At 46.1% G+C, this 16,999-nt stretch overlaps 1 protein-coding gene across 1 annotated transcript in view; it reads right to left on the bottom strand.

Moving 5' to 3' along the window:
• Kif26b (kinesin family member 26B) overlaps positions 1–16,999 on the bottom strand; it is a 124,942-nt gene that overhangs the window by 96,490 nt on the left and 11,453 nt on the right. The window contains exon 2 of the mRNA XM_075989283.1: positions 1,913–2,096. Within this exon, the coding sequence (XP_075845398.1) occupies positions 1,913–2,096 (184 nt within the window). The remainder of the gene's footprint in view (positions 1–1,912; positions 2,097–16,999) is intronic.

The following is a 16,999-nucleotide window of genomic DNA, read 5'->3' as shown; positions in this document are numbered from 1 at the left end:
TCAAGCATCTGACACCGTTCCTAAGAGATACCATATAAATGTCCGTAGTCATGAAGAGTGGGCTGTTAGTTATAAACAGGAGAGAGAGGAGGTGACAGCGGGCTTTCACCTTGTCCCCATGACTCATCTCCAACACTGAATCCCAACACGTTAACAAAATAAATGTCCTCGCACGCTTAAACATGAACGTGATGGGTCACCCTGCACTGTGTGCATCTACCACAATTAAACACGTTAACACGTTCACAAAATAAATGTCCTCGCACGCTTAAACACGAACGTGATGGGTCACCCTGCACTGTGTGCATCTACCACAATTAAAGAAGCCCTGCAGTCACTCAGACCTACCTCTTCATAGCTCATCTCATAGCCACCATGGCCCCACTATAGTCCTTTCTCAGTGGTTCCCACCCTCGTATGCCCAATCTGGAGGAGACATTCTGGGCCATTCTGCTGCCTCCACTGGCTTTTACATGGTGTGCACATGGAGAAGCCCCTGCAGACTGTGGCCTAAGGTCTGCCTTAACCTCTGGACCGAAAGATTTCTCAGTTAACACTCATCTGCTGAAGAACACCATAGAAAATTCCAGAACTGGGTGTTTTCTACTACAGTGACCGTTGCTCTATCTAACCTCATTTTTAAAATCAATTTGCTTTGGGGAAGAGCATCATGAAATAAAGGCTTTCCCCGGGGGATGGTGGTACTGGGGGTGCCCACTGGAAAGAGAAGAACCAGGAAGAAGAGAATGAAGGAGACTAGACACAGGACACAAGGTCATTCTGTAGGGACTATGGTCATCTGGAGACCATAAATTGGAGCACAACCAAATTTTGGTGTCAAGAAGAAAAAGAATTAGTAAAATCACAAACTACAGAGTGTGGTTCTGTTTTCTTCAGAATGGCCGGCTACTTTCTGAGACAAAGCCCAAGGCCGAAGTCAGGTTCCACGTTCTCCGTACATCTGTACTCTGATGAAAATAATGAACAGGATCACCATATCTCTCCAAGTGCATATTTTTATAAGTCCCAGTTTATTTCTTCACTGAAGATTAAGCTGTAAATTACTTCACCCAGACGTTTATCTTGGGAGAGAAAGAGTTAAGAGTTGACATTTAGAAATAAAGTTATCATCTATGTAGCCTGGCAGTATCTTGTAACAGACTTCCCTTGCGTCTTTCTAAGTCCCTGTGACGACTCCAAAGTGCATTTCTTGGCTGGAAAGGCAAGGCTGAAACAGTTCCAGAGCTCACACTGGGGGTCTGGTTCAAAGGCAGGAGTCACCGCTTCTTTGAAGGGGAGAGAGACTTGGAAATGACACGGGAAAATTAAGGAGTGGTTTCATCTTCAACTTGTTTCCCCATGGCTCTGCTTCTGGCTTTTGTCTCTCTGTTTTTGAAAAGGCTATGATCCTGTTCAACAATGCAAAGCCATTTTCCCTCCCTACCCAAATCAAATCAGATCCCCAACTTAATGTACGAGGCAATTTGTACAGCCAAAGAAAACTTGACGGTCTCTGGTTGCCAAGACAGTCTATGACGGCAGAAACGGACAGACCTCACAAATCTGTGTCACGTCCCCACATAAAGTTCCATTGAAACATCAGACACAGTGAGAGAGGAACAGCAGTGAGCTCTAACTATAGCAATGCTCAGCAGTAAAAGTTGTTATGAGCTTCTTTGGTGTTTATCTCTAAGCTTTTCTATGATTATTTTCAGTCACGGATTGACCCTGAGTGAATAAAAGGGCAGAAAGCGTGAACACTGTGACCCCCAAACCAACTTCGTTGTGTCAATTCTCATTCCTGGCCCCTCCTCATTTTGGCAAACGAGAGCTCACAGCTGTTCTCTTCTTTCCCAACCTGCTCAGAGCGCCATGCGCGGAAGCAACAGTAGAGGCAACAGCTGGCACCTACCTTGCCCATGCCAGGAGTGTCCTTCACCTTGTTGACGGCCCTCAGGAGACAGGGTGGGGCCGGGGGAGGCGAGGTCTGCAGGACCCCACTGAAGCTGGTAGCAAAGAGGGGAGCCTCCGCAGCAGACGGCGTCGAGGGCCGGTGTTTCTTCTTCTTGGATGACAGGTTTAACTTCTGGGCAGCTCTGCATGGGGACAATAAGGAGGAGATGATGTGACAATCAGAAGCACGGGACTAGCTACTTCTCTCCTTTCTCTTAAAGATCCCCTTGATTATCCCTTCTGTCTTCATTCTTGGTGCCCTGCTGCAAGAGAACTTAGTTAACAAGCTATGTAATCACTGAGACAGGAGAACGGAGCTATACAACCACATGGCTCTAAGATCACACGTTACAAGGACTGGCTTGTCCTCCACATCACTCAGACATGAATGAAGCCGGTCACCTTTGGAGGATATGGAGCACCTATTCTGTTAATCACCCCCACCCCAATTTCTCTGGCATAAGCCCAGCTGTGAAGAACCATGTGGGCTCATTTAAAAACTCTTACACCTTGTAAAGCCAGTCAGATGAAGAATCTGGTAGTGATCAATCGGGGCATGCTCTAGCTGTGGAAGTAAGATCCAACCCCCAGTGCACTGGAGAGATGTAAAGCAACTGGCGTGAGAAACAGTGAACCAGGAGATTCACTACAGTGAGGCGCAGGGCACAGACTATCATCTGCTCAGCTGGACAATGGGTTCTTGTGTAGGGCAGGCGGTAAGGACAAAATGCTATCTGTAGGTAAGTATAAGGAAGGAGGGGGTCAAGGTAACAAAGGGACACAGAAAGGTCCAGATGGGGACAAGTAGGAGGGTGTGGCTGTCAGCATCATCAATAACACTGGCTGTTCACACCACATCTTCCATCATTCAGGTGCAGTGCAACGCGTAAGATATGATAATCCTGCTATAGAAAAGACAGAAGTAAGGCAGTGGTGTGAGACAAAGGCATTGCACACGTCCTGTTAGACTATTTCGGAGTTAATTCTTCATATAGCGTGTCATGTCTTTCTATAGAAATATATAGATATATATGGGACTTTTATGGGGGCAGGAGACAGTCTTACTATATAGCCCTGACTGGCCTTTAACTCGTGTGTGTGTGTGTCTGTGTCTGTGTGTGTGTGTATTGGGGGCACTGAGGTGTACTTATTCCCTTATATCAAGGATTTTTTTGCAGAGTGGAGAAGAGTCTGACCGTGACTGTGGCCACCCACCGGCGACCATCACCTGGGGCAGGACCGGTACCGAGGAACAGCTTAGAAGAGGTTGTGTCTCTGCCAGGAATGCCCATCTCATGCGAGCCACAGGTTAAAGAAACAGGCTCCCTTGTAACTAAGGCATGCACAAGGATGATGCGCAGGGGTGTCCCTCCTCCCTGCCCCACCCCCACTCTCTGCTAGATTCGTTCATCCAGCACACAAGCCCTCAGTTCTTTGTCTCTTTTGGAAAACTAAAGCTCACATGACACTTCTGCAGCTCACCGTGGTGCTGTCCTGACTCGACTGAGCCAAAATCCCAGCAAGTGCCACCTGTCAGCCTCTCATCCAACTCCCTTCCTTCCATTCTCTGCAAGCTTTTTTTCAGTTGGGCGTCTGTCCCCAGCCCTCTGAAATTGCTCAGATGGTTACTCAGAACTGCATAATGGCTGTCGTGGGCTCAGCCCCCGCCTGGGCCTGTCAGAGCCAAAGATGCAAGCATCCTTGCCCCCTAAGCTTCCAAGACACCCCATTCTCTTCCAGTGTCCTTTTCACAGGAGACACAGGGCTTGGTCCCTACTTCTGTGTGCAGCCACTGGTGTTGGCTTCGGAGATCACATCCTCAGCCTGTGACTCTCCTAACGTTCTACCCAGCTCAGCCACAGAGCTTGCTATTTATTTATCCAAACGCCTCTTCAGCACTTCCCCTTGAGTATTGAGTAATAAATGTCACTAACTTGCCATCCCTAAGACTACAGGGCCCATCGCCTTCTGCACAGCTTGTAGGCACTCACCCCTCCCTGTCTCAGAATAAAACAACCCCCTCTCCAGGCACCCAGACCTTGTCTCACACAACACACCGAATCCACCTCAAACTTTATCTGCTATAACTAAAACTAAACCCAAGACTTTCTCACCACCTCAGACTCCCATGCTCCCTCTCACTCACCACACACTCCTCCCTTTGATCTGTTAATGTTTATTGATTTGTTGATGTCTATTGGTTAGGCAGTAAATATTAAGATTAGGCCACCCCTACTAGTCTCCAAACACTCTTAGTATATTCCCACCTCCCATTCCTAGCCCTGCCCCCAGGGAGAGAAGCACCTGGTTGAAATATCACTTTATCCACACATTCACCCTGCCCACGACAGAAGACTTAAAAATGGTTATATCAATATGTTCTTAAACCATGGCACCTCCACTGTTGAGGTGGGGTTCGTGTTCCTCCTCCTGGATCCAGAGAGGAAATTTGAAGTTGCCTTGGTCTGCAGGATGTAATGAATGAACTATTGTGTGGCTTTCAAGGTTGAGTTACCAAAGGCGATGTGGTTTTTTAAGGCTACATGGAAGCCTGGGTCACATGTGTGGACTCCAGAGGACAGACTCATGAGTAAATTGTCCTTTAGATGATTTCTGTCACATTTTCTGCCAGGGTCTCAGATATCAAGGCGTAGACAGAAACCTCACCCGTCACCTCTTGTCTGAATTTCCAAGCCCCAGAAACCACAAAAGCTAATAAATGATCATTGTCACTTTGAGCCACTGTTAGGGGGGATGCCTAGTAACAGCCACAGAAAGGAATAGCTCACTCTGTTGTGTGGCTCTTTCCTCAGGATTGAAGCCTTCCTCTTGTAGGGAGAGAGAGGCTCATAAAGCTCAGGGAACTCATATGACCCATTCCTGGGTTATCTAGGCAGTACACAGCTGCTGGGAGAGAAGACTTCACAGTGCTCACTGCAAATCGTATGCATCCCAGAGAGGCAGCTTTCAGAGTCACCACCCATACTTGGGTGGGCTGTGCAGCGAGACAGCTCCCGTCAGTCATGCTGCTATAGTGACACCTCGCTAGTGCTCCTGTGAGTAATGTCTCATTGTGCTCGCGTGAGTGACCTTCACCGTGCTCCCGTGAGTGACCTTCACCGTGCTCCCGTGAGTGACCTTCACTGTGCTCCCGTGAGTGACCTTCACCGTGCTCCCGTGAGTGACCTTCACCGTGCTCCCGTGAGTGACCTTCACCGTGCTCCTGTGAGTGATCCTTCACTATGTTCCCAGGAGTGACCCTTCACTGTGCTCCCGTGAGTGACCTTCACCGTGCTCCTGTGAGTAACCCTTCACCGTGCTCCTACAAGTGATCCTTCACTGTGCTCCCATGAGTGGTCCTCCACCATGATCCTGTGAGTGACCCTCCACTGAGCTTCTATAAGTGACCCTTCACCATGCTCCCAATAGAAGCCCTTCACTGTGCTCCCGTGAGTGACCTTCACCGTGCTCCTGTGAGTGATCCTTCACTATGTTCCCAGGAGTGACCCTTCACTGTGCTCTCAGGAGTGACCCTTCACTGTGCTCTCAGGAGTGACCCTTCACTGTGCTCCCAGGAGTGACCCTTCACTGTGCTCCCAGGAGTGACCCTTCACTGTGCTCCCAGGAGTGACTCTTCACTGTGCTCCCGTGAGTGATCCTTCACTATGTTCCCAGGAGTGACCCTTCACTGTGCTCCCAGGAGTGACCCTTCACTGTGCTCCCATGAGTGACCCTTCACTGTGCTCCCGTGAGTGACCCTTCACTGTGCTCCCAATAGAAGCCCTTCACTGTGCTCCCGTGAGTGACCCTTCACTGTGCTCCCAGGAGTGATCCTTCACCGTGATCCCAATAGAAGCCCTTCACTGTGCTCCCGTGAGTGACCTTCACCGTGCTCCTGTGAGTAACCCTTCACTGTGCTCCTACAAGTGATCCTTCACTGTGCTCCCATGAGTGGTCCTCCACCATGATCCTGTGAGTGACCTTCCACTGAGCTTCTGTGAGTGATCCTTCACCGTGCTCCCAATAGAAGCCCTTCACTGTGCTCCCGTGAGTGACTCTTCACCGTGCTCCCATGAGTGACCCTTCATTGTGCTCCCGTGAGTGACTCTTCACTGTGCTCCCAGGAGTGACCCTTCACTGTGCTCCCAGGAGTGACCCTTCACTGTGCTTCCAGGAGTGACCCTTCACTGTGCTCCCAGGAGTGACCCTTCACTGTGCTCCCAAGAGTGACCCTTTACCATGCAAGGTGTCACCACAGGAGCATGGCTGACCCAGGAGCTGTATTATTTAGTTTCCTGCAAAAAGAGCAGTGGACATGGTAGAAACAGAAGGGCCATCGCTAAAAGATACTAAGGAGAAATAAATGACAAACAGAAGAAAGTGCCCATCAAGCAAGGGTGTTAACTATGTTCACTGGCTACCTTTTGAATCCTAGATGAAGACTCCACTTAGCACAAAACAAAGCCAGCTCCAGAGGCCCTTCAGACCTTAACCTCAGTTTGAGCAGCTTCTTCTGACAGTGTGCTGGTTAATATTCCTGACACCTTGGCCAGAACTAGATAGAGATCTAGACTCACTTCGGAGATGAGTCTCTAGGATGCCTGTGAGGGATTATCTAGTGTATTGAGGTGGGAAGACCCATCTCAACATGAATGACATCATACCATAAACCAGGGGCCTGAGCTGAATAAAAGGACAGTGTGCCAATGGCCAGCATTCATCTGCTTCCTGACTGTAGGAATGTCACCTGCTGTCTCACGCTCCTGGCACCATGACCCCCCCACTGTGATGGACATGCCATGCCCTCCATACCCTCCATCATGATGGCATGCCATACCCTCCATACCCTCCATATCCCCCACCGTGACGGACATGCCATACCCTCCATATCCCCCGCCATGATGGACGTGTCATACCCTCCATAAATTACCTTTGTCAGGGTATTTTGTCATTACAACAATGAGAAAAATGACTAACGTAGATACTCTAAGTAGGTAATAATAGGCAAACTGCATAAATTCTGACTATTGTGCTCACATAGTGCTTGGCAAATCATTATCTTTTTTATTATTATCATCATCACATTGACTGTTACCAATTTGGTTTGTCCCCAGTAAGACTCAGAAAAAACCCTATCTGCTTTTAAGGCTCTTTTAGGAAACTAAATAAAGATGTCATCAAGGGCTTAGTGTACCAACGAAGGGTACTTCAGAGAGGTCCATAACAAGTACTGGAGCTAAGATTGAGTCTCGATGGAGGACCCTGGCATTGAACCTCATCACCTTTAAACAGGGATTCGATTTGTGTGACAAAAATCTACCGGAGCAAAACACTAGGTGAAACATAAACGCATATTGACTTTATAATTAGAAGAGAATTTTCCTAAAAGTGAGAGAGCCCATTCTTGATAAATCAGCCTCCTATTTTGTCACTGCAAGTGTCTAAGTGGTTGGCGGAAACCACTTAAAAGGAATATCAGAGAGGAAAACACGCAGGGAGGAGGCAGGCGATTTCCTGTGTCTTGCAGCACAGAGACTGGATGTAAAGACAATTAGACTTGCCAGTCCACTTAGGAAAGCCCCACTGGCTTCCACTAAGAAAAACTAGATTTGATTAAAAAGAACTGTTTCGAGTCAAATTTTAAGTTCTTTCATTTGTAAAATGTGTGTATAATTCATATTAGGAAAATTTCAGAAATTTGAAATGAATAGGATATCCCTTCTAGCCACGCATTCCTCAATGGCACTTTAATTCTGACATCATTATAACTGGCTCTCTGATCTGCCTTCTATATTCCAATTCTGAGGAGACCCGCTGCTTCAGCTCTTTTTATATAGCGCTTCAATGACACACAGATAGGAGAAGGTTAAAGTTTAGAAATCACTCATGTATAATGGCATTATGTGGGGACATAAAAGGAGAGGCGGTCACAAAAGAATTGAAACGGTTGACATTCTGGAGAGAAGTGCATTTTGCAAAATTCATGCTCTGCAAGTCCTTTCCCCCATATCAGGGAAAACAGGTGAGTTGTTGTTTTTTAAACAAATTTTCAAATAGCAAATAAACCTAAAAGACCATATTTACCTGTCTTGTTCCAACGAAGGACAGCGTGACATATTTCCTGAAGGTATTCACCCCAGTGCCCCTCTTTAACTACACATTAACTTCATGAACTTCCCAGTGCTTATTTCGAGGAAAAAGATCATCTTCCTAGCAGGATGGAATGAATATTTACTGAACCTGTATCTAGAAAGTGGCACCATGCTAGGCACTGTCACTGTGAGGAAAGATGGAGGATGCTCAGGCTGGGTGTGGTTCTTCCCTCTGGGCTCTCCATCCCTCCTCACCACCTCTGTGCTCTCCTTCCACAGGAATCAGCTTAGAACTGATGTGATCTTCATGAGATTCCCTCCTATTCTCAATGGCCAGGTCCACTGAGTTGAAAGTTTAAAAACGTTATCAATACTCATAGGATGGATTTAGCTGGTTCAAACAGGGAGGTTATTTTAGGCCTCAGCTGTCAATCAAAGTGGAAAGTCAAGGATGACTTTTTTCTTGTTTATTGCATTTGTACAAAAGACTATTTATTAGATGGCAATGCTGGAATTTCAGAAGTGTAGAACAATTAAATGGAAATCCTCAGTGTATCTCAAGAGAGTTAAACTGGAGCCTACCATATTTGATGTCCATTGATTACTATAATATAGACTGTCATATTTGAAGAATTACTAGATTCAAAAAGAGTACAACTTTCCTTAAAGGTTGGCCAGAAAAAAAATAAGGCAATGCAGTCATTTTTTTTTAATTTAGAAACTTTTCTTTGTTATTTATTAACTTTTACTTTTCAGTGTAGATACTATTATGGCATTTTTCAAACAAAGTGTGCTTTAGAAGGTTCTCCTCCACATCTCCCTCCCACAACCTCCCATAATACTCTCCTTTCACAGGATGATTGTTTTTAAGGACCTTTATTCATTTTGTGATTCTGCCCAGAACATGTAAGCATGCCCCGAGAATATCTCATCTTATCTGAGGGGCGTTCAAGGGTGGAATGCTCAGAAAGGTGAAGAAAGCGTTTATACAGATTAACAGGTCACTCGAGGTCTACTCAACCCAATTCAGACAATGCATGGGTGGGGGATCAGCTGAAAAATGACAGAGCCTCACACAGCCACACCTGCTACCCAGACGGGGTCCTGACCTAGGAGTGAGACTGTGGCCGTCAAATCGCCTCCATCAGTGTGTGAAGGACAACCCAAGTTACAATTTACTGTGAAAATGGCTGACGCCATTAGGGCTCTTGTGCCGTTATAGAATATGTCAAGGCTCGGAGGATTAAGACTCTCTGATAATGAGCAATGACATGACAGATCACCGGCATTCCCAGGAAATCCACGGAGTCAATGACACAGGGAGAGAAGATAATAAAACAGATGACAAATAGCGAGAAGAGGTGGCAAGAGTTCGTGGTTCGAGGCGGACCCTCTGGAAATGGCATTGAAAATTATGAGTTACGCCATCCAGGTGTAGCAAACACCAGCGATGCCTCATGTTGAAATAACACCAATTTCAAAGCGTTCTGGCCTCGCTGTGAAATACAACGTTGTCACTTTGGAATTCCCACAGTCAGGAACAAAAGCGCCCACCCCATCCCATACCCCATTGACTTCCCGTTTCCTAACTGGTTGTTAGGAAAGGCTTTTCTATGTCACCCAGAGACTGCAATATATATATGGGTCTTGGAGTTGTTCTGATTTCTATGCAAGTGATCCATTTCATTAGGAATGATAATTCATGTCATGGCTTCAGATAAAACATTTACTGCTAGGAGGCAAAACATGGCCGACCATTTCTATCCAACAATATCACCCTAAAATATTACAGGGAATGTATTACAACTTGAAAATGGGTTGAGTTTTGCGAGTGAATCTCATTTGCAGCCTGTCATGAGAATGGTTGTGCATTTGTTCTTCTCCTACGAACCGACCCCACCCACCTCAGCAGGCTTATCCAGCCTTATTTAAGTGATATTTTAAAGCAACACATCTTAAAAAGACGATCAGGGGTCAGCCCTGACCCAGAGGCTCCTTTGCAGTGTGCTCTTCTGTTTTGGTGTCGTCTCCCTCCCTGCACTGTGGACTCACTGAAGACGGACACCACGTGGTCACCTTCTTCCGCGGCCCCAGACTTGTCTGACAGCTTTGCATCCTGCTGGAGGAATAGCATAGAGCCACACTGGAGTTCTTTAGATTTTCCAGTGTGTGTGTGTGTGTGTGTGTGTGTGTGCCTACAGAGTGGAGAAGAGGGTGTCAGAAACCCTGGAGCTGGAGGTACAGGTGCTCGTGACCCATCCGACACGTGCTGGGAACGGAGTTTTCAGGATGAGCAGTTAGTGTTCTTAATTGCTGAGCCACGTCTCCAGCCTCCACACGGTTCTTAATCAATCCAGCCTTTGGACTTACAGCAGCACACGAAAGTCTCAAGGTTAAGCAGCCTGGAGTTCTAAGTAGTGCTGAAAGCGGGAGTTTTATGGTTTCCCACAGCATTGTCCTTACATCACCATCCCCATCTGACCCGATGCCATGAGTCAATCAGAGGAGGGATTTGTATTGAAAATTATGAGTTACAAAAAAGAAGAAGTGTTAGCAGTTACCTGATTTAACTGCCGGTAATGGTTGTCACGCCTGGAACTAACACTTAAGTGGCTTCTGTCAGAATATTCTATCATGGCAACAGCAATGAAACTAATACATAACTTTTCTGCTCAGAAGCCCACCCCGACGCCTGCAGATCTTTCTGTTCTATCTACCTAGACCCAAACATGCTTAGTACCAAGAAAACTGGGTGTTCTCCTACCCTCTCCTGTGGCACACCTGTGCAAGCCTGGCTCGACACACAAGTGAGAGCCGTGAACACCAGACCTAAGTAACTGGAAATGCAGGTTACAGCTCCCATCCAGTGCCAGACAGAGATGGTTCTAGTTAATAAACGTTACTGCTAACTTTTCTGAAAAGGAGAATAGGAAATTGGCTGGCCATATTAAATGGAATTAATGAAATCATGTGTGGTGGTTTCATCGTAAGTTCATATATTTGAATGCTTGGACATTACGGAGTGCCACTCCTTGGAAGGGGTTAGGAGGTGTGACTTTGTTGAAGTAGGTTGGGCTTGTTGGAGGAAGTATGTCACTAGGGGTGGTGGGTCTTGGGGTTTTAAAAGTTCAAGGCAGGCTCATGTCTCTCTCTTGCTGCTGCCTGCAGGTCCAGATAGAGAACACTAACCTACTTCGTTTGCCTGTGTGTCACCTTGCTGAGAATAACGGATTAAACCTCTGAAACTATAAGCAAGCCCCAATCAGATGTTTTCTTTTATAAGAGCTGTCATGGTCATGGCGTCTCTTCCCTGCAATAGAACACTGACTAAGACACCATGTCTCTATGATATTTAGATTGCTATTTAGATTGTTTATAAATTTCAGGCAGAGAAAGACAGACATAAGTAAATTTACAGCTGCTCCTTGGAGAATGGATACTTGACTTTTCTGCTGAGAAGTTGTTGTTCATAAAAGATGTATGTGTGTCTTATCAGCATACGGACTGCCCAACCAAAATTAAAATTCCTTCAAGGAACAAGCATATTCCAGATAATCTGACTTCAAGGTTCTGACGAGTTTAATGCTCTTTTCATTACACTGGGCTAAATCACTTAACCGTATGCTAATGCAAAGTTAAAAGGAAGATGTTCCATGATCTACCAGAATCAGGCCACCCACCTACAGACCAAGGGCAGCCATTCCCTTGGAAAGTGGTCATGTTGCTCACTCCTAAAGTCTTCACAGTTGAAGCCATAGTGTGTCATGCCCGTCCCTCTGTATATTGATTCTGTGACATTTAAAGCTGACACGGGGTTGCACACTTTGGAGATAATGTGTTGTCTGAAGCTGCAAACTGCCGTCAAGGCGTGAGAACTAGGAACGGGCAGGGCTGGCAAAGAAAACAAAGCCAAATCTAGAACTCTTTGCTCAATACCTGCAGAGTTTTTTTCAGAGCAAAACTAATTAATTGTCAATGCGAGGTGACATGCTAACTGGGTTTGAGGGTTTCTTGGTTAATTAAATTTGAATATAAGTTTCATTTGCTAAAGGAGGCCAATTTTCTTCCCTGCAGTATTTTTATTTTCAAAATTATTTACTGTAAGTTGAAATCTGAAGAAATAATTACCGAAGGTATTTCAAGCGCACACGGGCGGAATGGGGTCTCCACATTGGCCACTGCATGAAGAGAACAAGAAGTGGGTCAGACTCAGCCCCGTCTCCGCAGCAAGGCTGGACTGCCCTAGATTCCTGACAGTTGTTACAGATTGCTGGTGCTTCAGCAGCCCTGCTGGAGTCTGAGAGGTTGAAATATCTACTGTCCTTGTTATGATTGGGTTATAAAATACCCCCCAACTCAGGTGTGAGGGGCTTGGACCTCAGCTGGTTGTGATATCTTAGAGACACTAGGAGGTGGGACATAGCTGGAGGAAGTAGGTGTGTGGTGGTTAGTTTTGAGGGGTACCTTGTTTCTGGTCCCCCTTCATACACACACACACACACACACACACAATCTCCACGAAGTTCTGCCTCACTCTAGTCCCAGAAACGCAGGGCCAGGTGACCATAGACTCAACCCCCTGAAATTAGGAGCCACCATGAATTGTTCTTCCTTTCAAGTATTCTCTTATATATTTTGTTCACAACAGAGCAAGAACTAGCACACAACCTCCCTCAGCCTAACCACTCTAAAGCAGGTTGGGATGAAGCTCACACTGATGGCTAAAACCTACGGCGGATGCGTTGTGCACAGCCGTGCATGTGTCAGATATGTGCTGTGCTCTAGAACAGAGGCAATGAAGCAGCTGTGTCTGGTTTTACCAAAGGGCTAACACAGTCCCCATGGAGCAGGAGGCACAGGTTAGATTACTGTAGAAATCAAGAAGAGTCTCCAGTGATCATGGCCCAACCGGAAAGACAACGGGAAATGTTTTCAGCACATCTGTGCCAGCGCTGCTGCAAAGACCTATAATTTGCTTTCTGTCACACATACTCGCTTATTTGATCGTTTCAGCGGGGGCTGGCAGGTAAGTGAAGAAGTAGCCTGAGGAAGTGAGGTCTGGGTAGCATCTCCATCAACGGGAAGCAGAGGGAGCACTCACCACAGGCCCTTCCCACTGTTCCCCACCAGTCTCTCTACCGCCGCATCTCGTGTTGTTAGAGTCATGTTCACGTTGTTGGGGTCATGCTCTGGCACAAGCCTCTGCAGTGCACTTGGGAGATGGGCAATGAGGGAGGGGGCAGGGGACAGGCCAAGAAATAAAGAATTTAAAAACAAGATGAAGCAATGGAGTCCGCTCATGTATTATTTCATTGATCAACTAATTTTTCATGTTCTTTCGTATTACTTCTTTGTCATATAAAACAGTTACTTCGTATCTTTGAGAAGAATTATCAAATGATTAAGTGAAGCTGTAGATCAAGGAAACCACTCGGAAACAAATAGTGAGAAATAGTGAAATCGATCAAAATAAAAGGAAGATTTATTGAAAATTCCCTAGTGAACTCCACCAAGTGACCCAGATTTCATTGATCTGTGTACTTGACTGGCCTTTATCTTAGCAGACATACTATGCGTGGATGAGTGAAGTGTACAAAACTCAAAGTCAATTACTCTTCTGGGGACATTCTTAGTTATTAGATCCCCAAGTTGAACAGTTCCTTTGTATGCTCCAGAATTGGAGCACAATTACACAATTTTATTTTTATGTTTATCTGTGTGGCGTGCACATGCTTGTGTGTGTGTGCAGGGATGTGCTTTCATGCCTGTGAAGATCAACACTGGGCATGCTCCCTAGACTCCTCCCCACCTCTGTCTCTTCAAACAGGGTTGTCTGACTAGACTGTCCGGTGAGAGACCTTCAGTGTTCTGTTTGTCTCTGTCCACTCCACAAATGCTGGGGTCACACTCCTGCCTGGCTTTATATGTAGAACCTGGAGGCAGGGTCAAACTCAGTTCCTCATGCATGTATGGCAGGAGCTTTACCGACTGAACCATTCCCCAGCCCTAATTATGCTATTTTAAGTATCCATATCGATTTTAAAGTAGTATTTTAATTTTATCACCATGTTAATTATTCCTATAATTTTCTGACACCGAGTGCTTAGCTAAGAATGAATCATCAGGCCTGATATCATTGTGAGGAAATTAAATTGATGTCCTGATGGCACATCTAGGAACAGACTGTCAAAAGCAGAACATGTCGGCCAAGCCTGTTCTGACGTAAAGAGGGCAGATGTTGACACATGTGTGTGGTCTCTGTACAGGTTCTGGCATTAGACACACCCAGCAAACATTTGCTTTTGCTCTTCTTACAATAAACCGTTAATATGAAAGCTATATCCTGAATGTGTTTCAGGAGATTCCTCCACAGAAGCTTCTAGATACATGGGCTGTAATAAGAGCATCGCAAAAGGGGCCCTGGCTTTAATCCTAGCCCTAGTCAGGGTTTCTAGAGCTGTGGTGAATACCATGACCAAAGCAAGTTAGGAAGGAAAGGGTTTGTTTGGTTTACACTCCCATATAATAGTCCATTACTCAAGGAAGTCAAGCAGGGTAGGAACCTGGAGGCAGGAGCCGATGTAGAGGTCAAGGAGGGGTGCTGCATACTGGCTTGCTCCCTATGGCTTGCTCAGCCTGCTTTTTTATAGAACCCAGGGATGACACCACCCACAATGGGCTGAGCCCTCCCCCATCAATCACTGATTAAGAAAATGCTCTACAACAGTGGTTCTCAACCTTCCTAATGCTGTGACCCCCTCATGTTGTGGTGATTCCCAACCATAAAGTTATTTTCATTGTTACCTCATAGCCATAATTGTGCTACTGTTATGGATTTATAATATAAATATTTTTGGAGATAGAGGTTTGCCAAAGGGTCATGACCCACAGGTTGAGAACCACTGCTCAACAGGCTTGCCTACAGCCCAATCTTATGGAGGTCTTTTCTTAATTGGGCTAGTCCCTCCTCTCAGATGACTCTAACCTGTATCAAACTGATATAAAATTAGCCAACACACTAAAACAATGGGGATTTTTCTATCGGGAACTCACCAAGGCCAGCTGGCCTGGGTCTGAAAAAGCATGGGATAAAACCGGACTCGCTGAACATAGTGGATAATGAGGACTACTGAGAACTCAAGAACAATGGCAATGGGTTTTTGATCCTACTGCACATACTGGCTTTGTGGGAGCCTAGGCAGTTTGGATGCTCACCTTACTAGACCTGGATGGAGGTGGGTGGTCCTTGGACTTCCCACAGGGCAGGGAACCCTGATTGCTCTTCTGGCTGACAAGGGAGGGGGACTTGATGGGGGAGGGGGGAGGGAAATGGGAGGCGGTGGCGGGGAGGAGGCAGAAATCTTTAATAAATAAATAAATAAATAAATAAAAAGAAAAAAATTAGCCAACACAACCCCTTTTTCTCTGAGTAAGCTCTTAGTTTACCAGCAATCAAATGGACTATGACATTAATGCATGCCAATCTGGGTTCCTGGTCATCCTGAATTTGAGTTTGGTTACCCTGATGGCTGAGCTGGTCAGAAAAGAAGACTCTTTTGTTTGAACTGGTAAACTGTGGTCATCTACAGCTTAAGTCAGATGTCAGGAAGATTTCTCCTTACTCCACTGTTACACTCTGAAAACCAGATCACGAAATCAATGCTGTGTCCCTCGCCTTGGGTACTGGAGGAGATCACTTACTCGATCGAGTTTCTTCTCTGCCAGTGTAACCCTCAGACAAGAATGACCAGGAAAAAGAAAACTGATTGTCCACTTTAACTAATGTAAGCTGTGTCCTGGGGGCACTTAGAAAGAATGGTTTGAGATCAATGCATACAGAAACCAAAGCCTGTGTTACATAAACTGACAGAGCTGCCCCACGCTGAAGTTGAGTGTGGCCCGTGTCACTTCCCATATTGCACTGGGGTTAAGTTGTCCGTACTGGGCATGAAAGTGGCAAACCCTGACTACCATGCCTCTCATGGTCACCACAAGAAAGAGGACACAAGAGGGAGCTCATACCACTTCTTCCAATTGGCCAGAGCACTACAAGGTCACAAGCCAGCTTTCATTTCTATAGTTGTGTTCCCCAATTTGCCTAGCCCACAATGCATACTACACATATGTGAACAAAAAGACGGATGTATATATGGATGAGGGCATGGATGGATGCATGAACCGCTGGGAGGATAAACAGAGTTAGCTCAAGACCTTGACATTACAGAAGACAAGAATCTAGCTGCAATTCTTCTTGACAGGGTCAACCTCAGAGTCCCCGCATGCTCCTCATCCATGACAGAGTTTGGAAACACTGGTCCAGGTGGAGCGATTTTTATCTAAGGATTGGTCCAGTGCAGAGGCCCTGCAGGGCTGCTTTGGGATGCTCTTGTACATGATTCAAAACAAGCCTGTCGGGATACATTAATAGGATCTTCACTGTATGTGGGGGAAAATGATTGTTTGTATTGAGCAGGGAGATACGGTTCTGTTTCCCAGTTTTTAAGGTGGTCCTTTAAAACTGAGACTTCTCGGGTTATCCAGGATCTTTGATTTCCATCTCCATATCCACATGCCCACTGATGCCGTGGCGCTCCAAAGGAAGAGGCAGGTAGCCAGTGCTGATGTTCTGTGTAGTCTGGTCCAGTGCAGCTTCTGACAGGGTAAGGACTTCAGCTGTGGTACCTGCCGGTGTGGACCTAATAGAGTTACTGTGCTAAATGGACACAGCCTCAAAGCTACCTTCAAAATTCATTTCCCTCCCCATAGAAGAGTCCATCCCTCAGACCTCATCAGAGAGAGTTTGTGTGTGAGCAGATGATGGATACCGGGGAAACTCACCACTCCTCAAAGCACAGAGAATCAGTGTTAGCTGAGTTACTCAACCCCAAAAGGGACGTCTACATCATGCTCCCTCCCCAAGGCCCAGGAGTCAAAGACGAGGGGGTGGAGAGATT

The sequence above is a fragment of the Microtus pennsylvanicus genome, chromosome 10 (genome assembly GCF_037038515.1).
Source record: "Microtus pennsylvanicus isolate mMicPen1 chromosome 10, mMicPen1.hap1, whole genome shotgun sequence".
Taxonomy (NCBI): domain Eukaryota; kingdom Metazoa; phylum Chordata; class Mammalia; order Rodentia; family Cricetidae; genus Microtus; species Microtus pennsylvanicus.
Note: the sequence above shows the minus strand (reverse complement) of the source record. Positions and strands in the feature narration are given on the sequence as shown.